Raw genomic sequence first — 26,142 nt, forward strand, 5'->3', positions numbered from 1 at the left:
CGGTTAACTATGGAACAAAAATAAATGAAATAATCAAATGCAGAGCAATGGGCCTGTGACATTAGACACACTCCACAAATCTCCCATCTGCTGTTTTAATCTAAGGATTCTATTTGCTAACTTATACAATAATTTGGTTAATAACCTGAGAAGTTAAAAGTCTTGAAAGTGGCAAAAGCAAACGGAGAGCCTCTTATTTGTACTATGTTATCAAGTCACTTTTCCTGGGTAGCCCTGGTTATTACATCTTTAAATCCTAAATTATACTATCTCATCCTGTAGAAACCTATATATACATCAGATTTGGCTGTATTTCACTAACAGGGATCCCCATATTTATCTTTGAAAATACAGCCGCTGTTTTAGTTTTAAATAACAATAATCACGTAAGTGCAACTGAATCAAAATTCCTCTCTATGGGGAGCAAAAATCTAGAAAAGTCAGTAATGGACTCCGCCTCCAAAGGACAATCACCATGTCAAAGACTACTCATCCTTGGAATTAAAAATATTGATTTGTTGTGTAATCCTTTCACAGCATGCACATACATATGTATGTATACACACACACATACATACAGGTACATGCTTATTATACATACACATGTCTATTCAAATAGCAAGATCCCATATTTAAAAGGTGTATCCCAACATATGGAGAAGAGGAAAGGAAGCAGTGCAAAGCAACTTACTTTCTCCTAAAAATGTACTGTCACTTCTACTTTTAAGAAAGCTGGCATTTCCCAAAGAGGGAATGCTGTACAACTGCTCAGCAGCTTTACTAAAATAACAAAAAAAAAGTCGAGATTATTACTCTTCTTCATATGTTAGGTTAAAAAGATGGAAGAAAATCAGTTACCTCTTAAAACTGATGATCTTTACCAGATTATCAGAACTAGACTGACTTTTATTACATTTTTAGACTCCAACTATCTCAATAACAAATTATTAAGATGTTTAAAAAGTAAACGATATGATGATATTGCAAAAACAAGACTGAGACACAGCATCCAAAAATACTGTGGTTTTACCTTGGACACACCATGGTCTATTACAAAAGTAGATTATACATACAAAGATATAAAGAACATTAAGTTTTTAACTGAAGGCAGCAGTCCTTGAAAGGGACATCCCCGGCAATCCAATGAGTAGTAGAATTTATGTTTATTAAGCTTGTGACGATGCTTGGAGAATGTGATGTCTTCTTCAGTAGAGTCTTCCTCGACTGCGATTTCCTCGGGCTCCCCAACCTCGGCCACCTCTACTTCCCCTGAAGGCTCCTCTCTGCTCTACGAAAAAGCAAACATGGGTTGAGTTTTGCTCATAGCAGAAAAGAGCAAGAAATAGTTTTCACCCTGAAAGTAGCAATGGACCCTATAAAAGCAAAACTGGTGTTTTACTAATCCATATACAATTCTATACATAAAGCCAGGCCAATATTTATAATGAAGCACACATAACAAGACATATTGCAAAGTGTTAAAAAAATGTATATTCATAGTATAATACATGGATTTTGAAAGTGTCATAGATGGGAAACATCTTCAGCTACCAATACCAGTTTTGAAAAGGAGTGAAAAATGTACCTGTCAAATGCAACAAACAGGCAATTCTGTTTTGATTACAAGATTTAAAGGAACTGACTTACATAAATGTAAATATATTTTTCACTGCTTTCTCAGCCACATAAACTTCCTAAAGTGCTGCTAGAAGCATAAACATGCAACAGACATAGATGTCCACACACAGTCTTTTAGTTACTGACAGGAATTCAATCGTTTCAAGTTTATATTCACTTTTGGAAAAAAATCAGTACCTATTAAGAGGTTTTTTTATATTTAAAAAAATGTTAAAAAGTAAAGGGAACAAGCAACAAGTCTAGGATGTTTAGTACTAGTCCATTTCTCACAAGAGCTGTGTGCAGAAAGCAAGAGTATGTGTGTTTATAAATAATTTGACTAAAAATGCACAGAAAGATGAACTGTTTATAAAGCAGGAAGTAGACATTATTTAAGAAAATGTTAAAAGTTGGATACTGAGAAATGCTTTCAACTCAATGAGGGAAATAAAATCAAGATTCTTCAAATCGTTATTGTGACCTATAACCTGACTGCATTACAAACACAAAAGTAAAATACTGACAGAATTTGTCTCTACTTCCCCAAAGAAAACCCTGTATTTAGTTTGCACAATACTTTGCCCTTTTGTTACTTTGAAGTTTTGAAGCAGTAAAGTCACACCTGGATTAAAACACAGGATGTACGTGCTGGGGAGATGGCTCAGTAGAAAAAGAGCTTCCCTGGCAAGCTCAAAGGTCTGAATTCAATCCCTGGTTCCACAAAAACAAAAACAAAACCATGATCTAAATTTTTCATATCTCTTTTCCATACTCTATCAATGAGTTTTGGAATATAGAATCATCATGGGAACTCAAGAGCACTTGGCCTGGCCAGATATAAAGGAACACAATTCCCTTACATACTGCCAAAGCTCTTGATTACTGTCCCTTATGGTATATCTGCCTCCTGTCTGAGATAATTGCTCATTTTAAGGATGAAGTGTTATGAAACCACATGAAGTCATACAAGTAACAAAGTATAGTAACTCTGTGCAATGAAGTAACAACTATTTTCACTTGAAGAATGCTTACACACATACTATGATCTGGAGTGCACAAGGGCTCCCTGTGTTACCCTTATTTCTGAGGTAAGTGTTAAGGAGCTACACACTTGTATCCTGTCACATGGGAGTCCAGAGGTCTTCTCTATCTAAACTCATTCCCAAGTGAGCTGACTAGGGTGTGAGGATTCATATCTCAATCTCAACCTGGCTTTCTCCAAACTGTTCAGACACAATTCAGCTATAGGAAGAATAATTTACTTCATGTCACAACGATCTCATCTTGGAAACAGAATTACTGTATGGTCAGAATGTACCTTTTTCTCCCCCTATTAACTACTACAAAATTAATTCTGAGTGGCGATAAAGACCAACCTGTAGCATGGCTGGTTGCTTACATTATTAACTTTTGGTTTGCTACACTAGATAAGGAGCTAAGATGGTATTTCAAGGATCCATGAGGCAGAAAAGCCAGTAAGAAATAAATTTCACTTGAGATTCAATAGTCCTGGCAGTGAATGGATGAGTGGGAAGAAGCGGTACTCCAGGAGAGGGAGACTATAATAGAGCTTATTTTTGCTAAATGTTTGTGTAAGCGACTTCTATGACTTCTTGTGTAGGAGCTACAGAAAATAGGAGGGTAAGCAACAGGTTGACAAGATCCTTAAGACCTCATCTGTCAGAAGGCATATCCATCCCTGAGGTAAACATAGAAGATTTTAGTTGAAGCTAGAATTGGGAAAAGGAGAACTAGATGACTCATGCCAACTTGCTTTTTTCTTTGTGCTTCTGAGTACAAGAGGCATTTTTTTAAAGTGCATTTCTGTTGTTGCTGTTTTTTTATGTGTTGTGGTTGCTGTTTTGAGACAGGTTTTTGCTGTGTAGCCCAAGCTGGCCTCAAACTTGAGATCCTCCTGCTTCACAGTCTCCTAAGTCCTGGGATCTCAGGTGTGCAATACCATGTTTAAGAAGTATTTAATGGTGAATGCTCAACTCAGCAAGACTACAAGGGTTAAGCTAAGAGAAACAGGGGAAATTGTTTGCCCAATAGCTCATTTTTATTTATTTTTACATTTAGGACAGAGTGTACATGGGTCTGTCTATGTAGATGGGACTCGTAGTGATTCTGTTTTCAGCCTCTCAATCACTCTCAGTGTGCCCTGGGGAAGGGACTGGCACGGCATGAGGGGGATCGAACCCTGACCAGTGTGCTCTGCTGAAGCAGGTGCTTTAGTCTGCTGTGCTATCTGGTCAGCCCTTCCTTTCTTTTATTTATTTATTTTCCGGAACCAGGGATTGAGCTCAGACCCTTGCACTTGCCCGGAAAGCGCTTATTCTACTGAGCCATCTCCCTGGCTCTCTTCCAGTTTTTAAACTAACTCAAAAGTCAACTCACAGAGCTATGATACTGCATATAATTAATATCTAAACTCAAGTATAACCCAATTTCTACCTAATCTCTCATATGTTTCTACCCAAACGGAAACGCTCACCATAATTAAAGTTGCCCAAATTGCTGCTGTATTTCCCACTGGGGGGATTATAAATCTGCCTGGCGTCCCTTTTTGGTCCTGCTGGAGATTTCTTGGGTGGTGAACCTGAAGTTGCATCTTCATTGGCTCTCTTTTGCCTATAATGGTAGGAAGAACAAGAATTAAAAGATTCTACTATGCCAAAAGCTATCTATATATTTATTTTTTATTCATATATTTTTTTTTGGGCAGAATTGGGGATTGAACTCAGGTCCTTGTGCTTGCCAGGCAAGTGCTTATTCCACTGAACTATCTCCCTGGCTGCTCGCTATCTGTATATTAACTGTAAAAGGTATCTTTTTTTTTTTTTTTTTTTTTTGCGGAACCGGGGAGTGAACTCAGGCCCTTGCGCTTGCCAAGGAAGCGCTTATTCCACAGAACCATCTCCCTGGCCCCTGTAAAAGGTATTTTAAAGAGGACAGTCAGATCAGAAAAAATGAAAAATACTCCATGCTACAGAATTGTGACTGAGTTATACAGATAGTGTCAGAAAACATTCACAAGACTTAAAATTTATTTTTGAGGAGGGATCTTGCCAGGTTGCCAGGCTGTCTTCAAGCCTGCAGCTGTACTTCTTTTATAACTCCTAGGTAGCTAGTATTAAAGGTATATGCAACCACACCTGGCAAATATACAGCCTTATAGACTCACATGCAAATGACTCATTTTTTGAAACTGTCAGAAAAGTCTAGTTATGTTACAGGAGTGCAAACCACCCTGAGTTACAGGGTTCCATTCCACCACCAGTTTATTTCAAAAATACTAGAATCAGAATTTGTACTTAAATTGTACTTCCATCACATTTTAACATTTTCTTGAGAATCATGTAACCAATAATATACCCTTAAAGTGACAACTGCATTCAGATTCTGATAACCCTCAATACCTTTGAAATGTGTTTCTTACCCGATCTCAACTTTCTGTACAGGTTTCCAAGATAATGTTACTGCACTCTTGTAAGATGGAGGAATGTGGAAGAGATCCTAGAGACAAAAATCACACAAGACTAATGCAACTGTTGTCACAGAGTGGTGAGACCAAGATGGGGAGACAAGGAGATGCTGTTCAAGATTACTTCTGTGGGAGGCCCTAGGTTCAATACCCAGTACCACCAAAATACATGAATTCCAAACGACAGTTTTAAGAGAAGCAGCTTTAATCCTTCTTGTGCTGGTAACAGAGAAAACTGGAAAAATTCTATGAGAAACTCCCATAACCAACTAACATAATTTTGTGCTTATCACTTAAACTGCAGCTGATTTTTTTCTAACTCATCTCAAGTTTAATGAAACACCAATATTTACCAGCCTTAATAAATGAGGCTAACTCTTTTGCCCAAGTGCAATCGCTGAGGTGTTTCAAGGAAAACACAATGGTGTACTCTGTATTTCCTTTTGCAAAATTTTAAGTGGCTCAAGATTAGAACAAAATGAAAGGTCTTATTAATCACACATCTCCCCATCCCCCAAAATCTATAAATTACTTATAAGGGAAAAACCTATACAAGACTGAAATGTTAATGCACTGCAGGAATGCAAAAAGTTGCTAAATTTAAATGTTAAGGTAAGCTAGAATGAAAATAATCTCCTCATAATATCCTTCAAACTATGAATGAATTACTAAACACAACTACTCTTAAGCTTTTTACTAAACACTTCTTAAATACTACCTCCACCTACATAAAACTGAGGTCCAGTGTACCAGCCAAATGGTCAACAGAATGCTTTGAATAAAACTGAAGTTTCTAGCTGGAGGGATCTAGCATATAGTTGTGTTATGAGTCGAGAATGGGATACCACAAACAGGAAAAGGATAAGGCTTCAATCTTCAACATTTTAAATCTCAAGTAACCATGGGAAATTGGAGTAGAATTCATAAATTCATAAGTAGAGTAAAGGTAAATTGTGGAACTAGATGAACATGCCTCCGAAGAAACTAAAGATTATGAAAACTGCTAAGGAGAGCCTACAGTATTCAATTTTCCTGTGCTTTCCCTAAAACAACAAAAAAACTGACTACGCCATATTCTTACCCAAATTAAAAATATTTCTAGATTTTCTGCTCAAACAACCTACCTATAGGAGTCAAATATTCATGTCTAATTACCAGATGACTTCGGGTATCATAAAGAGGACACTTTACCTCATGTACATGCCTTAGGTCATATTACTGGCTCAGCTAAAAATTCTCACTATTCCAACATACATTTATATCACTAGTTGAAATAAAGTTAAATTTCACATTTTAATATATGGAATTACTGTGTGAAACTGTTATTTATCTTTAGGATCACTAATAAGTGGTGGCTATCATGAAAATTTCCATAGGAGATGTGTTAATTTTCTCACCTCTTCTGCTTTTTTTATGCCTTTTCACTTTTCTACTTGGCAATATGACACTCATTATTCAATGTCTAATTCAATGTCTCTGAAATGCTTCCCTGGCTCTGTTAATAATAATTAGTCTAGGGGGCCGGGGAGATGGCTCAGTAGAGTAAGTGCTTCCCTGGCAAGTGCAAGGGTCTGAGTTCAATCCCTGGATCGGGGGGGGGGGGGGGGAGAGGGAATATTCGTCCATAGGACTTTGACCAGCTTAATGTTAGGGCATAGCTACACACCATACACCTATAATCCATACTTGGGCAAGATAAATCCAACTAGAGGGTTAGTTATGACTTAATAGTGAAGTACATACAAACTAGCCTATAGGACAATAAGTTCTAACTTTATTACACAGACAAATGTTGAGAGGAAAAACCCGCAAGACATTTCACATGCTTTATAGTACACGTCCACTCAGAAAACAATGCAGGCCATTGTACGGGCCATTGCAAAGGACCTAAGAGCACTAAGATCACCAGTTGAATGATCAAGATGTGGCATGTGCATGTCACCCCTCCAGCTGCATGTAACTACTATGTACTGGAAATATGCACCACTACTAATCATTCAAAAAAAGGCTGGGGAGATAGCTGGGCAGCCTAAGCACCTGCCTGGCAAGCACAAGGGACCAAGTTTGATCCCTGGTACCACATGCCGTGCGGGCCCCAAAACCGGGTGTGGTGATACACGTTTGTAATCCCAGCACTGGGAAGGCTGAGACAGAAGGATTACTATACATGTAGCAAGATCCTGTAATTAACAAATAAACAAATAGTGCCAGAGCTTCAGTCACTGAAATTTCTGATGCATCCACTTGCTCCAGTGCCTTGCACCAGAGATACACACGCCTCCTGGTCATCTTACATGGACTCTCTAGCTATCAAGGAGGGTTAGGTAAATGAGCAGAAAGTAAAGACTTACCTTGATTAAAACATTGATATTGTTTGTTATTTTCAATGCAACAACTTTAATCTTGTTCTGCAAAAGGAAAACAAAATGAAGTTAAAAGCACAAGAACGAGGCTGAGAAGACAGCTCAGTAGAATAACCACTTGCCTGGCAGGCACAGGGTCCTGAGTTCAATCCCTGGCACCACAAAAGAAAAAAAAAGAAAAAAAGCCCAAGAAGAGCAGCTATGTACATATATTCCATTCTGATATAAAACTAAATCTCATGGGCTGGGGAGATGGCTTAGTAGAATAAGCCCTTCCCTGGCAAGCACAAGGGCCTGAGTTCAATCCCTGATTCCGCCAAAACCCCCCAAAACAAACAAACAAACAAACAAACAAACAAACAACACTACACGTCTCTTTCAGAATAATTTCTATGAGTAGAGAATTTCTTGGTTTATTTCTATTTCTTGATCACAGTTTCAGAGATGACGAAGTGTAAATCATCTATGATCCCTCTACAGGTTAAAACATTAAAATACAATCTACAGTTTACCTGAAAATTATATAAGGGAGGCACAGATACACTCTGGAGTTATTTTAAAAGAAATTAGTTTCTAAGTTATAATAAAAATTCCACGTTATTTCATTAGGACTGGAATGAAGACTAATTAAATTAGGTGAGGTCAGGGAAAATCAGAAATTCCAATACCAACCTACACAGCTTAATATGAAACTGTCAGTTTATGAGTTGTGAGCTGGTATTCTTACCTCTTCTGTTTTTAAGGCTTCACCTGTTTTACCCTGGAGAGCCAAGCGAAGTTGTCGGATATAAACCTGCAAGCCCCGGGCAAAGTATTGCAGCCTAAAGGAAAAAGTATTTCCTTAGCAATTCATCATTTCAGTTTTGCTCTAACCTTATCTTTGTAGCAAAATGACCCTAAGTGCAAAAATGCTTCATGTTAAAGAGTTCATTTCTTAAATTATCTATTTTAATCAAATATTTCTACAAGTTACAAATCAATCCGTTAGGCACAATAGAGGACAATAAACAGGTGACATTGTGGCTCTAGTACTTTAGCATTAGGTTGGGAAACTCGATGGGATGATTCAATATAAAGTATTTCTTTTTTGAGTACTAGGGGTGGAACCCAAGGTCTTTGCATTGAGCTGCATCCCCAACCCTTTTTACTTTCTTTGAGACTGGGTCTCACTAAGTTGCTAAGTTGCTCGGGCTGAGCCTGAACTTGAGGTCTTTGTGCCTCAGTTCCCCAGAGTACTGAGGCTACAGGTATGTGCTACCCTACCTGGCAACGGTACTATTTTCTCTAGTGCTGCTCCTTTGGTAACACGCAGTATTTACAATAGTGAAACTGGTCACAGTTTACCAAGTACCTACTGCGTGCCAAGCATTGTCCTAGAAGCCTTACCGTCACTGTCTCATCATTCTCTGATCTCTATGAGATACGCACTGATATCATTTACATTTAATACAGAGGCACAAAATTTGGGGGGGATTCAAGAGCTTAGGAAACCTATCCAGGATCATATAGAAAAAAGAACTGGAGTCTGCTGCTTTGTCAGGCCAGCTCTCTGTGGATTTGTATGCTACATCTGGCACTTGTTACGTATGTCCCTGTTCTGGCTGCTCCATCCTATTCTTTTGCATAAGGTAGGATGTGGGAGATGCCCTTATAAAGCAAAACCAGAAGCCAGGGAAGCATCAAGATAGTCATCACTTTTGATAGACTAAGTCACTTCAATCATGTATCACCTGATTTTGAAATCTTTGAGCTTTTCTGCATTCAGTTTGGCTGTTAAGAAATCTGGGAGTTTTCGGCCCAACTGATGAAAACTGTACAACAAACATTCCACATAGCTGAACTGCAGCTTGGGTTCTTCATTACCAGCATTCTCTCCATTTTCTGCTTCTTCTGGTGGCAGAGGTATGTACTCCTAAGAGACAGCAGAAGTACAGAGGTGGATTGAAATCTGCTGTAAACACTAATTATAATCACATAAGTAACTGTAAAGCTTGCTTTTAAGACATGGTACATGACAAAGTATCCAAAGTAGAAGCTTAGGTAAGACCATTGTTTTACCCATTGAATCAATGCTCTATCGTATTAGGGCTCCTTATTAACCTGTGTTACTGCTGCGACTACAAATAATGAAAACAGAAGTAGCTTCACAATGAACACTTACAAAGATTAAAGAATTAAAGTTTAGAGCCAGGGTTCCATCTCGGTTTGAAATTAAAAGCTGATGCTCTTAATAGTGCCGAAATTGTTTTCTGAATATGAATCTGTGTTGTTAGCTACTGGAGGGGTGACTAAGGGCATTCAGCATCAGTGGTATTACACCGACAGTACCATGGGTCTGGAGCAGCAGATGTGGGATGACTTAATTTGCACGCAGGGCATCAGGCTTTTCACAGTGTCAGTTTTAGGGCTGCTCACATCAAGCAAAAAAGTCACTTGGCGATGCTGATGAAATTGTTATCAGATGGCCTATTTTTTCTACAACTACAACATAAGCGGCAAACTTTATTTCCTGACTGCTAAAGCTACTTGGCCTTGGGCAGCTATCTGCTTGGTGGCCTGGAACAAATGACCACATAATGGTAACTTCAGTTTTGAGACTACTTAGCATAATCAGAAGGGCAACTAATTTCTTTTGCATAGATACAAAGTTACTGTGAGATGGGAACAAGAAAAAGATTTACTACTTAAATCCTGCATGATAATTATGTAAAGTATCAATGACTGAAGAAAGGTTAAGATTAAAACATGATTTTTTTTTACAGAAAGAGTAGGCAACACATGGCCTCACAAGCTCTAATACTTGTTGGATTTATTGTTTGAATTTTAAAAGCTGGTTCTGTCATCTAAAAATTCACACTTTTAGGGTAATATACCGATTATGTCATAAGGAAAGAAAAAAAAGTTCTTACCAATAACTTATCAAATAGTTTCCTTAAATTTGTTTCTAGCTTCTCCATGTCACCACAAAATGAACTCATTTCTGCCAACAATTTTAACACCTAAAACACAGTTATTTTATTATTACTACCATTTCTTAAATTAGCAAGTGCTAAAATGAGAACAACCCTAGGTAACTACTTCAGACTTTATTTTCCATTATATGCTATGGAAAAAGCCTCAGAGATGCAGTCCTACATTTGATGCTGAGGACAGCCAAGGTTAGAGATGATGACTCGTCAAAGTCACAGCACATGTGAGCGGCAGAGCAGACCCTAAAACTCAGACTTCAAGATGCCAACAGAGCTAGAGAAATAAGGAAACCAAACTGCATGGCACTTTCTGCTACAGGTTAATAATGACAGTACTAATTAAAATATAAAATATAAAAATATACGTGAACTAAATTAACTCATATTTATAAAGAGATACTTGGAAAGCTTAACAGCAAAGGACTACTTATTGCCACTTACAGGAGACTTCATTTGCTATTAAATTCAATCGCTAGCTATTATCTTAAAATACTGGTAGCTGGCAATATTTGGATGCTTCATCCATTCCCATGCTGACAAGTTAACTCACTGCAGGAAAACTCAGTGTCAGCACAGGGCACAACTGTTCCCATCCCAGAGACCTGGGTGGGAAACAGCACCTGCTCTTCCACATTTCAGTCCAATCCAATAATCATTAAGTGTTTTTGGAATTAATCTCTGTACTAGTTTCTGAGATACAGAGACGAATGAGGTTAAAATTGAGAGAAATATTATAAATAACAGAAGTAAAACAGATCCTGTGGGAAAAAAGTAACTATAGTTGAGAACAACGAACTACATTTAGAGTTCAGGAATGAAGTTAAGGGCAGAGATGCAAACTGTCATGTATTAAACCCCTTACTTAAAAATATTAAAGCTTCAAAGGCAGAAACTAATGAAACCTGTAGCAGTGCTTCCAACACTAATTGAATCTCTCAATCACTCCCTCACAATCAGTCCTGCTCTACATTAGTGGCTCGCCATTCCCAGACATCTAAATTACCCCTCCCACACCCCCCAATCAAATCTTTGTCAGTGGCTTACATTTTTGTGAAGATATGTGAATGTCTTTTCAGTGCTAAAAGCTGGGAATTTTTCTTACCTCCAATTGTATATCAAGACCCTCCACTGGGGTAGTCAATGTACCGAGGTTAGGGAGAACCTGCTCACAGAAATAAGTCACAAACCTTGTGGAATGGACATTTTTCTATAAAAGAAAAAGTCAAAAGAATATTAAATTGTTAAAAAGAAAATGCTGTCAAGTATCCTTGCAGAATACCATTCAAGTGCTAACTAGGCATCAAGTAATACGACAATTCAAATGCATGTTCCAAGGCACCCCAGAAATAACCTCAACAGACAATGGATACCCTTTGGCAAAGTCACCCAGAAGCACTGGGACAGCTCCCTATCTCTGAATTCTTCCTTGATTTTAAAATTGAATTTAGGGGGCATCTTTCAGACGGCATATCACTTAGAAAGGACAGATTCTTTAAACTAGGTTCTCTGAACTAAGGTATGCAAATCCCAGAAGATTTATGGTCAAGGAGAATCACAAAGCCAGAGGAGGAATGCAAACTTCTCATCTCTTTTAACAAAGCAATTTCCTTTGAAGAAACTTTCTGCTCTGGCTTCCATAAAGAAAATATTCACCCACTGCAGATAAGGGTGCTTGTATGTAAAGTTTTAAGGGGGATGTTCAAGTGAACATCTCACAAAGACACACAGCAAATAGGAAATAAAAATACCAGAGAAGAGACCAATGTAAAGTGCTCACAGAGAAAAGAGGCACCGCCTGCCGAGTGCACTGGAGGAGCCTGTCCACGCAGTCGGGGTCTGACGGATTGAAGGTCTGCTCCAGGTCGGCCTGCTCAGCCACCAGCTCTACCAGCTGCTGCCTCCCACTCACTGTCTGTAAGCTCTTTAGCCCAGACAAGATCTTCATGAACAGAACAAATTCTTCACCCGTCACATCTTCTAGGACCTAGAAACAGACAACTCAAGAGTAACAGCATCTTTATCCCAAAAAAACAATACTGAAAGAATAGCCAAGGTCAATCAAATCAGCTTGATATGAATGCTTCTGAAATAGTGAAGACAGGCAACTTCTAGTTTTAGAGTAAACCATGCATTTCCCAAAGGAGCAAAAGTTGACTCAGAAAATTTTACCTTTTGATACACACAACACAGACAAATTATATATCTGTGATACTAAAGTTTCACATGAAATGATTAAGGAAAAATTTGTAAAAAGGCTCCTTATAGGGCAGTGTGTGAGTGGTGTGGTTATATAGAAAATGTTGCATCTTTTTGAACATGCTGAAGCAAGCTATTCCTAAACTCTAGTACTTTAAAATGAGTAGACATTAACTGTGACACACTGTCTTAGCGTCTTTAACCACGCTAGAAGCACAGACAATACGCAGGGGTCCACACTGTTGAAGAGCTAATCGAGTCCTTGGAAGCAGATGAAAAATATTTTCAATGCAATAGCTAATAATAATATATTTCATCCTTAAATGATCCAGAATACTATGAGAGATGAGTCAAGTTTGGAAAGAGGGGTAGGAATTAGGGAAAATTTCCTGCAGGAGGTGATTTATATAGAATCCTCTAGAATTTACACAACATTTTGAGGACGGTACCACAAAAGATTTAAATATGATGACAGTACTTTAAAGTAGTACATACGCTGATGAGTATGGCAGGCCAAGTGCAAAATGCATGTAAGAGAAATCTGAAGGCCTGTGGTGGTTCTAAGGGGACATTTTATACACAAGCCACATACAGCACAGGTGAATACTGCCAATCTCTAAGATATTCTCAAGCTTTAGAGCATGTCTACTAAATGATGACTGAAGCTTACCTTTTTGGATTCAGTTAGTATAAGTTCTTCTACTTCCTTTGTTAAGACTTCATCGGGTAAAGTCTTCAGTTTTGTAGACAGGAATTTAATTGCGCGTTCTCTAACAATATCCTCTCCTTGAAGTATCTGGCTAAACAAGCCGCCTAGCGTTCCTGTGAAATGAAAGAGCTGTCTGCAGCAACAATTGTGTAATATAAAAAGGTTTCTAAATTTGTCAGTTTATATTTCTTTGTAAGTCAATAAATATCCTGAAAATCATCAACAGTGGCTAACCTGAGTTTGAAATTTCTACAGCACCAATCACATGTGATCACAATCTTTGTTCCTGCACAGTCAGCTCAAGTGTAATTTTTATTTTCCAGTTATTAACAATAAACCCAGGTCTTCTGGAAGAATTTCTTTGAAGTGGCAAAAGGAGCTTTTCCAACAGATTTCTAAAGAAAAGTTTGATTTGTTTTTTCTTTTGTTGCTGTTTTGTATTTGGTACAGGGTCTCACTATACACATCAGACTCGCAGCGATCCTGTTTTCAGCCTCCCAAGCACTGGGATTACAGGTGCACGCCACTACCGCATGCTGGGGATTGAACCCTGGTCCCTGTGTCTGCCTAAGCTGGTGCTTTAGTCCACTGAACTATCTGGCTGGTGTGTTTGATCTGTTTTTCAACTATTTTTAGCACTTTTTTTCCTAGTCAGTCATAGTATCTTAAGTTAAGAAAATCTTTTCTTCAGAAAACCTAGCTTTTCTCAACAGTATATCTGGGTAGACCCCATAATTAACCCTTAATGAGTAACACCAAGCTCCTTGAATTTTTAGACATCAAATAGAAGAACAAGAAATGGCCTTACCTTTTGCATCCATCTTAAATATACTTAACAGGGCATTGTTCACTAAGTTAAATTCCGCAGAGTCATCTGTATAGAGAAACAGTAGCACAATAAACATAAAATTTGAACTACCATCTGCTTAGTTTTTCAAACATAAGGTTTAACAGTTTTTTAGATTATAGGAAACTTATACCCAAGAAATTTTCTCAAGAATCAGAAATACACATACATCTTCCTCATAAAAGATAGAGAACCCACTATGGCATGCCTGGAAGACTTACAGTAAGATGGTACAATGAGTAAACTACAGGAAACTGAGGAAAAGTTATGGTGCATCAAAATTCTCGGATGGGGGGAATCTAGTCATTACATCTTAGAAACAGAATGAAAACAACAATACTAACAGTTACATAACAATAAGTCATTAGGCTCTGAACTAGTAAATGAAGAAGTCTAACCACTGATATCATTGGCTCCTCAACACCCTTACCTCAAACAGAAACAAAAACACAAAAAAACCCAAAACTAAAAAGTCACTACCATGCCAGAGAGAAGTTATGTTTAGATAAGAAAGTAATAAAATTCCTTACCTGTCTGCAAAAGTTGGGTTAGTATATCTGCCACTCGGGGAAGATTTTCCCCAGTGGCAAACTGAGGCAGCTCTTTAATAGCTTGGCGTCGAATCTAGGCAAGATTGCAAACAAAAAAAACAAATCACCAAATGCTATCATCATTAAAACAAACTCAGCTTTGTAAGAAAACTAGAATAGAGAAACCATAATTAGGAGCATGTAAAAACATGATTCTTAGCTGTTTAAAAATAATGTACTCCCTTTCAGACAGTCTTTGTACGCTGCACAGCCTGGCCATGAACTTCTGGGCTAACACAACCCTAATGCTTCAGCCTGCTGAGGTTTGGGGACTACAGACATGCTTTAGTGCCTGGCTTGATACAGCTGCAACTTAATATTCAAGCTTTACAGAAAAAGTTAAATAAAACACAACAGAAAACAGTATTAAATATTTCATTAGAATAGACACACCAGATTATACTGATTTTCCTATGTGACTACTGAGCTCTTAATAATACAGTATTCCTGAAGAATGACTTCTGTGGCAACGTCACACTCAGGAATTTTTAGAATTTTTAATACTACTTAATCAAGTATTTATGCAATACTTATTTCTAAATATTCTTATTAGGTCTTATATTTAAAACAAAATGCACAGAGATTATAGCCACAAAATTCTGCTAGGAATATTAGTGATTCATTGATTTCATTTGAGAAACTCCAAGCAAACAGTTGGAAATTCTTAGAAACCTGTATCAGAAGCTAGTAATGCTACTGGTTAATACTTTTCAAGGAGAAATGATTTATTTTAGTAATCATATAATCATTATTACAGTGACAAATTATTTTGTCATGTGAAACACGAGGGCTTTAAAACTACAGCAACTTTTTGTTGGTGGGCACCGCGGAGGAAGCATCATCAGGCTCTCTTCAGACTGCCGTCCTGTCTAAGTCAGTGTCTCCCAAGGAGCCCGAACAGCTACGGAAGCTCTTCATCGGAGGGCTGAGCTTTGAAACTGAGGAGAGTCTGAGGAGCCATTCTGAGCAATGGGGAACACTCACAGACTGCGTGGTAATGAGAGAACCGAACACCAAGCGTTCCAGGGGTTTTGGGTTTGTCACTTATGCCACTGTGGAGGAGGTGGGTGCAGCCATGAATGCAAGGCCACACAAAGTGGACGGAAGAGTTGTGGAACCAAAGAGAGCTGTCTCAAGAGAAGATTCTCAAAGACCAGGTGCCCACTTAATAGTGAAGATCTTTGTTGGTGGCATTAAAGAAGATACTGAAACACATCACCTACGAGATTATTTTGAACAATATGGAAAAATCAAAATGATTGAAATTATGACTGACCAAGGCAGTGGAAAAAAGAGAGGCTTTGCTTTTGTAACCTTTGATGACCATGACTCTGTGGATAAGATTGTCATTCAAAAATACCACACTGTGAACGGCCACAACTGTGGAGTGAGGAAAGCCCTGTCTAAGCAGGAGATGGCTAGTGCTTCATCTAGCCAAAGAGGTCGAAGTGGTTCTGGAAACTTTGGTGGTGGTCGTGGAGGAGGTTTTGGTGGCAATGACAGTTTCGGCTGTGGAGGAAACTTCAGTGGTTGAGGTGGCTTTGGTGGCAGCCGTGGTGGGGGTGGATATGGTGGCAGTGGAGATGGCTACAATGGATTTGGTAATGATGGAAGCAATTATGGAGGTGGTGGAAGCTATAATGAATTTGGCAATTACAACAGTCAGTCTTCAAATTTTGGACCCATGAAGGGAGGAAACTTTGGAGGCAGAAGCTCTGGGCCCTATGGTGGTGGAGGCCAATATTTTACCAAACCACGAAATCAAGGTGGCTATGGTGGCTCCAGCAGCAGCAGTAGCTATGGCAGTGGCAGAAGGTTTTAAACACTTCCAGGAACCAAAGCTTAGCAGGAGAGGAGAGCCAGAGAAGTGACAGGGAAGCTACAGGTTACAACAAATTTGTGAACTCAGGCAAGCACAGTAGTGGCAGGGCCTAGCTGCTACAAAGAAGACATGTTTTAGACAATAGTCATGCGTATGGGCAAAAAACTTGAGGACTGTATTTGTGACTAATTGTATAACAGGTTATTTTAGTTTCTGTTCTGGGGAAAGTGTAAAGCATCCCAACAAAGGGTTTTAATGTAGACCTTTTTTTGCACCCATGCTGTTGATTGCTAAATGTAATAGTCTGATCATGACGCTGAATAAATGTCTTTTTTTAAATGTGCTGTGTAAAGTTAGTCTACTCTGAAGCCATCTTGGTTAACATCCCTAACAGTGTGAAGTTAGAATTCCTTCAGGGTGATGCCAGGTTCCATTTAAAATTTCTTTACAATTGCTTGGTTAAAGAAGTCACAGTCTTCAGAAACCTTGGTGTAGTTGAACTGACAGTTACTGTTGTGACCTCTGAATTTGACCATTGAAAAGGTCACTCAAGCAAACTGTCAGTTACTTGGTTATAAAAATGATTGCTGGCACATCCTATATATCTAAATTGAATAATGGTATCAGATACAATAATAGATGGGATTGAAGCTGTGTATCATCCATTATCATATGTAATCAATAAACGATTTAATTTTCTTGAAAAAAAAAACTACAGCAAGTTTAATTTCATGTACAAGATCATCAACACTCTAAAAGTGAGAGAAACAACGTGCTTTTAATAGTGGATAATGGATAATCAAGGCATTTTGTGATTCTGTGCATTTTTCCACAAATAAAGTTGGTGAAAACACTAACACAGCTCCTCCAATCTAGGTCCAACCTAGACACAGAGGAAGGCCACACCAGACAGGTGTTTTACTGTACAATCATTTCTACTTTGACCATACTATCCACACACACAGTAGGTGAAGGCTTGCTGAACAGCATTCATCATAAACTTACCGATACGTCTTCATCTTCACAGAGGTCTAACTGTGCATTGATAGCAGAATCTGCCAATTCAGGAAAATGCTTGAAAAACTTAGGAATAAATTGAGCTGCTAATCGTTTTTCCTTGGTGCCACCTTTCACACCATCCAGTATCACTTGATAGGCATCTTTATGCTGGAAAAGGAGTAAAGCAGAAAATTCAAGCTTGAAGAATGGAATGCTAAAGTGTAAGAAATCTGCCCTAAATTTTTACATAGGCTAAGAAATAAGATTAATTTTTGCAGTTTTACTGCTTAAGTGGGATGCCTGTCTGGCACTGTTTTCTTCTCCCCTACCTCATTTATTGCATGTATCTGTGAAAAATGCAATATTGTCAATTGAGGAAGAGAGACGATCTGAATTTTAAGTAGAAAAAACAAGTAAATTCATTAATACTAGTATTTCCTCATTTTAGAGATCACTATCTCTGGCCTTGTGAATGTACCATGCTGAAAAATGCTAATAAATACTGCAAAAAGTTGCCATGAATTTAATTACATTTACTTAGGCCTTAAGTGTACCTGTTTCAAGTCAGTGCCTTGAAGAAGGAGAAGGAATATGTTTCTGAAATTAAGCAATTCCAGAGAGGCTAGGAAGCATGCCTTAATTCTGCTCCTTATTTCAGGATATGAAAGCAGTAACAGTTTATTCTACACAGCCAGACTGGATTTGGATTGAGAGACTCTAATATTTTAACAATACATTTAAATCCTCGTTTCCCTAAAACAAAACAACCAACAGCCTTAAGTGTTTTTTTTTTTTTTTTTTTTTTTTTTTTCAGAACCGGGGATTGATCTCAGCATCCCATTTCTAATCCTTATACAACTCTCTCCTAGCCAGTCCTTTATTGTTGGTGTGTGTGACTGAACCCCTGGGTTTTGCACTAAGGGTTAGGGTTTTTATTATTTTTAAACAATTTTTATTTTGAGTCAATGTCTTGCTAAGCTGTCCAACCTGGGCCCAAACTTGCAATTTTCCTGCCTCAGCCTCCCAGAGTGCTGGCATTTCAGGTGTGTACCACCATGCCCAGCTTCGAGTCCTTTTATTAAATGGCACCGGTCAAGCTGGCAAGTAAGAGTAATCAGTACAGAATGAGACTATGTACACATCTTTGTGTGGATGGTATGAATAAAACTTTTAGTAAGTAAAAGCCCTTAAAGACTATAATCTTTTTTTTTTTGGCGGAACTGGGTATTGAACTCAGGCCCTTGCGCTTGCCAGGGAAGTGCTTATTCCACTGAGCCATCTCCCCAGCCCAAGACTATAATCTTGATACCAAAACATGCACACAGCACAGTGTACGCTCATGCAAGGAACACTCTATGTGCATTAGATACATAAGCTTATTTCATGACACCGACAGGGTAATGGCAAACCTCCAACGAATAATGCAAGTACTAAGATTCATTTTATAACAATTGTTTTCAGGGAAAACACAACATTGAGTGAGAAAAATAAAGCAGAAATGTGGTTTTTGATATTCTAAGCAGAAGACCAACTCTGAAATCAGAGAAATTTCCATAACTAATGTTAGCTTCCTCGTGAAATGCAGATACAACAGCAGTTTCCAGGATTTATTAATTAAAAGTGAATCATGAATTTCAGTGTAAAGGTTTAAAAACATTTCCTTACATTCCTATGGTTTGTCTCATGGCTTCTAGAAAGACTTTATAAATTGGTTTAGCAATTATGATGTCCTTCACTTTTTAAAAGTGTAACAAACCTAATTTCCATACACTTAAAGCTTTACTTTTAAATTTATTCAAAGAAACACCTCAAACTCTAAAATTACATGGAAAAATTTCTGCTTGCAACCAACTTTATCCAGGGAGGAAACTGGAATTAAATAAAAAGGAACTATTAGCAACATTTTTTGAAAGTTTACAAAGAACTAAGTTATGCTTTTTCCATATGCCTCACAATAGCCAAATGTTTTCCTTTTTCTTTGTTTTGGTGGGGGGTGCAGTCTCATAGTAATCCAGGTTGGCCTTAGACTGCTGTGGTCCTCCTGCCTCAGCCTCCCAAGTGCTGGGATTATAAGCATGTGCCACCATGCCTGATTTACACTTTTTTTCTTTTAAATTTTATTTAATTTATTTGTGTGTGTGTGTGTGTGTGTGTGTGTGACCAGCTCAGCCCACCAGGGGGCGGGCTGGCTGGCATGTGGTGCTGGGGGATTGAACCGTGGTCCCTGGGCTTTGCTAAGCTTGTTCTAAGTAGGTGCTTTAAACCACTGAGCCATCTCACCAGCCCACTTTTTATTTTTCTGATAAGGAAATTATTTCATAGAAGTGAAATAATTGGTCCAAGGCCAGGGAACAAGCTGAGCAGCACATCTGGGACCCAAACACAGCTCTCCAGGGCTCTGGAGCTTAGAGCAGTAGTGGGAACCTATGGCACGCGTGCTGCAGTGGGCTGTGTGTCATCATGCAAAGCTCAAAAAGGCTCTCCATCACTGCTCTAGATCTTTGCCTAATACTAAGCTTCTTTAGTTGGAGTGCTTCAAATTCATGTTCTGAGAACTTAGCAAAACAGGGAAAAAGTGCTTGTCAGATCTAGAACCATAAAGGTAAAATTTAAGTCCTGAGTGTAGGTTCCATGTAGTTACTTAACTGAGCTATAAAGGCACAGTCATAAAAAAATTAATATATTCCAACATATTCAAATCCAAAGTCAAGAGTTTCTACTAACAGTAGGTATCCTTTCAACAAATAATTTAACTATTACCAGCAAACTTTAGCCAATTACCCTTGAATTCATGCAAAATATGATATTCTTTCCTGTCAGCTCTTTGAATGATCTGTCTTCTAGCTATATCAGAGAAAAGGCCTTTTTTTCTTACCAAAAAACCCCACCCTCACCCCATTCTTTGTGGTTAAGGAATAAAACAGAAGTGACTTTTTTTTTTTAGTAATCAGTGACTTAGTGACAGGATTGGTTTAAAATTTTACTTTTGAAAGAATAGGAAATGGTAATAGAAAAAAACCAGCATTAAAAACAATATAAAATTTCACTAAACAAAGTTATAGGAATGCAACAATGGTTGCTGTATTACATGATATTACTTTCAAATTAGTTTTCAGGTTACCAGATACAAACATGCAAGATTGGTTTAAAGAAAAAACAAAACAATTGGGGGGCCTGGCCCTAGCTCAGTTCTTTAAGTGGCTGCTTCCACAATGCTGGCAGCCTCAGGTTGCTGTAGTTCAATCCCCCAACACTCCAGCCAGCCAAAAGTGCCCTGAAGGCATTCGAGGAGCAAAAAAAAAAAAAAAAAAAAAAAAAAATTGAAAAAAAAATTCAAGCATTAACTACTCCTTTTAAAAAACCAGCAGAGGGGCTGGGGAGATGGTTCAGTGGAATAAGTGCTTCCCTGGCAAATGCAAGGGCCTGAGTTCAGTCCCCGGTTCCGCAAAAAAACAAAAAAATTAAAAGACCAGCAGATGGGCCAGGGAGATGGCTCCAAGGAATAAGGGCTTCCCTTGCAAGCGCAAGGGCCTGAGTTCGATCCCTGGTTCTGCAAAATAAATAAATAAATAAATTAATTAATTAATTAAAGACCCAGCAAAAATGACAGGTAGGAGTTACCACAACCACACCTATCATTTCTCCCCTCCAAAACACCTGTACATTTCAGAAGATAATAAATTTGTGATTCTGATGAGAAGTAGCCGTACTATTTTTAATAGTGTTATATATATATATTTTTTTTAATTTTTTTTTTAAATTTGTGTGTGTGTGTGGCCAGCTCAGCCCACCAGGGGGCGGGGCTGGCTGGCATGTGGTGCTGGGGGATTGAACCGCGGTCCCTGTGCTCTGCTTGGCTTAGCTTGTTCTAAGTAGGTGCTCCAGACCACCGAGCCATCTCACCAGCCCCAATAGTGTTATATTTTTGATACACAATAAAAAATTAAGTATCCACATTTCTAAAATTAAGAATTTTGGTATGCATTTCGTATCTTTTATTGTAATTTTTTTTCCTGTATTTAGGACAGGGTCTACAGGGTGTACAGGGTCTTACTACACAGACTGGACTTCTGTTTTCAGCCTCCCAAGAGCTGGGATAATAGGCATGTGCTACCATGCCACGATGGGGATTGAACCCCGGCTGCTGCACTCTGCCTAAGTAGGCACTTTAGTCTGCTGAGCTATCAGGCCGGCCCCTGCATTTCATATCTTAAAATCAGAACTGGAGAATACTAAGATATTTTAAGTAAAAAATAGGTATACTGTGATCCATATTCATAAGCTGTATATTACAGAAGAAATTTGTGAAAGTGTAAAACAATTCATTTGCCTAAATGTTCAGGGATGTACCAGGCAAAGCTCTGTGGGGTCCAGGATGAACCTCTAGGAAATAAATGCATTATTACAGAGGAAGATGTAATGTCAACAAATATGCTTCCCAAGTATGACATAAAAACAAACAAACAAACCTGTTAAGCAATATTACCACTTTGTCTGCCTATTTTGCACATGGTATGAGAAGTTAATACATCTACACACTTAAGGAATTAAGAACTTGGTCTGTGGGGCCAGGGAGATGGCTCTGTAGAATAAGCACTTCCCTGGTAAGTGCAAGACCCGAGTTCAATCCCCAGTTCTGAAAAAAAAAAAAAAAGGAAAGGGAAGGAAAAGGATTTGGTCTGTGGTTTTAGAGTAATCACAGAGCAAAGCTACCGGAAAAGTGTACTTCGTAAAGCAAATCAGTAAAGCATACACAGCATACACTCTTTTACCCCGAGGCCATGTTATTCAGTGGGCAGGAAACCTAAAGGAGAAATCGGAGCTTAGGCCTTCTATAAACCTTACCTTAGATCTACACCTCCACCTGTTACTTGACAGGTGACTTACCAATTTCCTTAAACTGGTAAAAATTTTGATATTTAATGTAAAATTAAGTATCTACATTTCAAGACTATGTAAATGTGGAACAAAAGTTAAAAGTAATGCATGTCATCCCTTCTCTACCTGGCTGACTGTGAACTCTGGGCACGCAGAGGCCAAGTAAGGAACACACACTTAACAAGAGCAAGAGTCAAAGCTTGACCAAGAACTCAGCACCTGCGGCATGCGCTTTAGAAAACACACGTTTGTGTACATCTGTGAAGTAAAAGCTGCCCTCTGTTCATTCTCCACAGATTACCTTTGTATCTAGTCCTACTTAGTATGCACTTCAACTCTGAGAAAGAAATGCCTACTGCAGGGCAAGGTGCAGTGAAACAAGAGAAGCTAAATACCTGAATGAATGAATGAATGAATGAATGCATGGATGGATTTAACTCAACCTTGACTTTTATAATTTAATAAGGGAATAACAAAAGCCTGAGGTATTATTAATAAATACAAATACAGTGTCAAGGTTAAAAAACAGATCTGATCTGGCTAAGGGAAATAAACTGACAACACCTCCAAGGACTTGTTTTTCCTCGGATACTGTGACCACAGGACTCTAACGCTAACACAGAGGGTTGGGCTGCGATAGCAACCTGAGCAGCCAGCACAGTCACCTCTCTGGTAAAGGTTGAAATTAACATAACATTTATAGGAAAGTTCAAGACCAACAAACTTGAATATAGTCTTAGATGTATCCAGATAGAGATACCTGCCAGGAAGCTTAAATCTAGATCATAAATCTCATAAACTGACTTGAAAATTAGGTTTTGCTGCTGGGCAAGGTGATGCAAAGTGAACGAGGACAATCCCAGCACTTAAGAGGCTGAGGCAGGATCACCTGAGTTTGAGGTCTTCTTGGCTAGATAGTGAGTTCAAGACCAGTCTGAACTACCCAGCAAAATCCTACCTCAAAAACCAAAGGACAACAACAACAAAAAGCTAGGTTTTGCTATACCAAAACTGTAAACAAGTTATCTTTTCTCTTTAAAAATGTTTAGTGACGTCATTTCCATTAAATTGGTGTTTGCCTCTGATAGTCAAAATTACAACATGCTAAAATTCACTATCTTTTTTTCTTTTTTCTTTTCTTTTTTTTGAGTCAGGGTTTTGCTACACAGTTCAGATTAGTCTTTTTTTTTTTATTTAATTTTATTTATTTATGTGTGTGGCCAGCTCAGCCCACCAGGGGGCGGGCTGGCTGGCATGTGGTGCTGGGGGATTGAACTGCAGTCCCTCTGCTTTTGCTTAGCTTGTTCTAAATAGGTGCTTTAGACCACTGAGCCATCTCACCAGCCCCTCAGATTAGTCTTGAACTCAATTTGTAGCCCAGGCTGGCCTGGAACTCAAAGTAATCCTCCTAGCTCAGCCTCCTGAGTACTGGGATTACAGGCATGTGCTACCATGCCCAACCTAAAATCACTATCATTTTGGCAAGCATTTTAAGTATTTTCTCTAAAAGGAAAGAAGTATCTATCACACAGAATGTGGAATTAGTAGGCATTATAGTTTGTCTACTTTCAACTCTGGGCTGGAGAAAATCACAGAAATTCATTATGCAGAGATCTGTCTCAAATAGTTGCTCCAGAGCTGTCATTCATGATCCTGAGGGCACCAACTGCCCATCACCCACACAGAATCATACAACATTCCAGAGCACAGTAATGCCTACTACATGGAAGGTGGTTAAAAAAAAAATGCACTGTAGAAATAAAATTAGGGTCACTCATTAAGGTCTAGATAAACTGGCCCTTCTTCCTTTCCCCAACAAACTTCTGTCTCTTCTGAACATGCTTCCTAAGAAGCAGATTCTCTTCCTTGAAAAGGACATTTCTGGTCTCCTAGGGAGAGCTCTTAATTCGATTTAGTTTTTATAATTAAAGATGATATATGAGGAAAATCTGAGCAACCTGTTATTCATAGTACAGGTCGCATCAGTTCTCAGCCCCAGACTTTGGAGTACTTGCATTTCTGATTTGGGATGCTCAACTTGCACAAGCTACGCAAATATCCTAAAACCTGAAACACTTGTGATCTCAGGTATTTCACACCTGGGCTAGTCAACCTGTAGCACACATTACAATTGGCTTCTGCCCCCTCCAATACTCCCTAAATAAACAGTTGTTAATTCAACTCTAGCAAAAATGAAGGCAAAGAAAGAGATAGCACTATGTACACTGTCTTAGTTTTCTCTGAAGATTGCTGATATATTTCTTTAGAGAGAGCACCACTTACACCTAGCTTAGAATCAGTGGTCTAGTTTCTACCTCATCTCCTCCTAATGATGTGTAGCCAACTCAAATTTATGGAAAGCAATTTGTTTTCATCTTATCCTACTCACCAAAGACAAATTACAGAATGACTGAAAACGCCTTCACTAATAATGCTCTCTACGAACAACAAATGATTCAAACTAACATTAGTTTTCCCCATCCCTTCCTAATGGACTGAAAATTCCTCCTTTACAGGTGACCTCACACACATACATCTACAACAGTGTCAGTACTGTACGCATTTCTGAATGACAGTACTAAATTTCAGACTGAAATGGAAATAAGTATGGAAGGAAAATGATTGAATTCCTGAATATGGTACAGTCACAATCCTAGAATAAGCTGTAAGGCCCCCGGGGGGGGGGGGTCCTCAAATAAAAACATCCTCCCCCAAGCTCCAGAAGGTTCTACTTTAATTATACACCCCCCTCAAGGAGAATATTGTTTTGCCAACATTGTTAGCTTCTAGGGTCTATATTTCAGCTCTATAAACTATGTCAGTAGAATATCGCAAAAAGGTTTTAATCCCCCAAAAGATCCAGCAGACAATTTTTCTCGTTCTTTTTGAGAAAGGGTTTCACTCACTATGCAGTTTAGTCTGGCCTTGAACTCACAACGATCTTCCTGCCTCAGCCTCCGGAGTGCTGGGATTATAGGTAGTCGCCACCACGCCGGGCTCAGAACTGCTTCAGATTAACTCCGGGAGCGCTTGTTTCTTTCCCCTACGCAACATACTCACCCAGCCCCTTTTCAACTCACCTCGACGCATTCGTCTCCAAAAATTCACACAAAGAGTCACGGCGTGCGAGGACCGCTGAGCGCGCGTCCGGGGCACAAACTGAGAAGTCTTCCTACGCCCCTCCGTCCCACTTTCCTTATTTATTTGCTGGACATCAGTCTTTCTTACCAAATGCATCTACCGATCACTGGAATCTTTCCATCTGTGTACTCCGGCGCTGAGCGCACGCTGGCGCTCGAACAAAACGAGGAAGAAACCCCGAAACGCTCGCGCGGGTCGGACCCGAAGGCTCGCCTCCGGTCTTCCACAAGCTCGCGTCCCCTACGCGCTCCTCCTAAACCAGTCGCAAACTTTTGCCTCCGAAGACGTATTCTTTGACCTCTTGGAAACTTTCAGTTTCGCCTCTGAAGGATTCAGCTCCAACGAAAAACAGGAGAAAGCCCGAAACGAAACCTCCTGGGCGAATAGAACGAGCGGGCGCCCGGGAAGGGCCGGGCCGGGCCCCGCCGACAGGCCGCGAAGGAGCGGCCGTCGGGGACGAGGGGAGCGCGCTCTCCGGGGCGGCAGGGGTCCACGCCTGCTCCGAGGCGCGTCCGCCCGCGGGGACG

General features: G+C 39.1%; 1 protein-coding gene across 2 annotated transcripts in view; it reads right to left on the minus strand.

Moving 5' to 3' along the window:
- Api5 (apoptosis inhibitor 5) overlaps positions 1-26,142 on the minus strand; it is a 26,605-nt gene continuing 463 nt past the window's right edge. The window contains exons 2-14 of one of the 2 annotated variants that reach the window (XM_004627031.3): positions 17,603-17,764; positions 14,716-14,809; positions 14,147-14,212; positions 13,300-13,451; positions 12,211-12,417; positions 11,536-11,640; positions 10,374-10,463; positions 9,195-9,376; positions 8,192-8,285; positions 7,453-7,509; positions 5,057-5,133; positions 4,112-4,248; positions 1-1,283 (exon numbers count right to left, since the gene is read on the minus strand). In XM_004627031.3, coding sequence (XP_004627088.1) covers positions 1,261-1,283; positions 4,112-4,248; positions 5,057-5,133; positions 7,453-7,509; positions 8,192-8,285; positions 9,195-9,376; positions 10,374-10,463; positions 11,536-11,640; positions 12,211-12,417; positions 13,300-13,451; positions 14,147-14,212; positions 14,716-14,809; positions 17,603-17,764 — 1,446 coding nt within the window. In that variant the 3' untranslated portion in view covers positions 1-1,260. Of the gene's footprint in view, positions 1,289-4,111; positions 4,249-5,056; positions 5,134-7,452; positions 7,510-8,191; positions 8,286-9,194; positions 9,377-10,373; positions 10,464-11,535; positions 11,641-12,210; positions 12,418-13,299; positions 13,452-14,146; positions 14,213-14,715; positions 14,810-17,602; positions 17,765-26,142 lie in introns of both variants that reach the window. The other variant, XM_004627030.3, reaches the window with a different exon arrangement.

The sequence above is a fragment of the Octodon degus genome, unplaced genomic scaffold (assembly GCF_000260255.1).
Source record: "Octodon degus isolate 3935 unplaced genomic scaffold, OctDeg1.0 scaffold00018, whole genome shotgun sequence".
Taxonomy (NCBI): Eukaryota; Metazoa; Chordata; class Mammalia; order Rodentia; family Octodontidae; genus Octodon; species Octodon degus.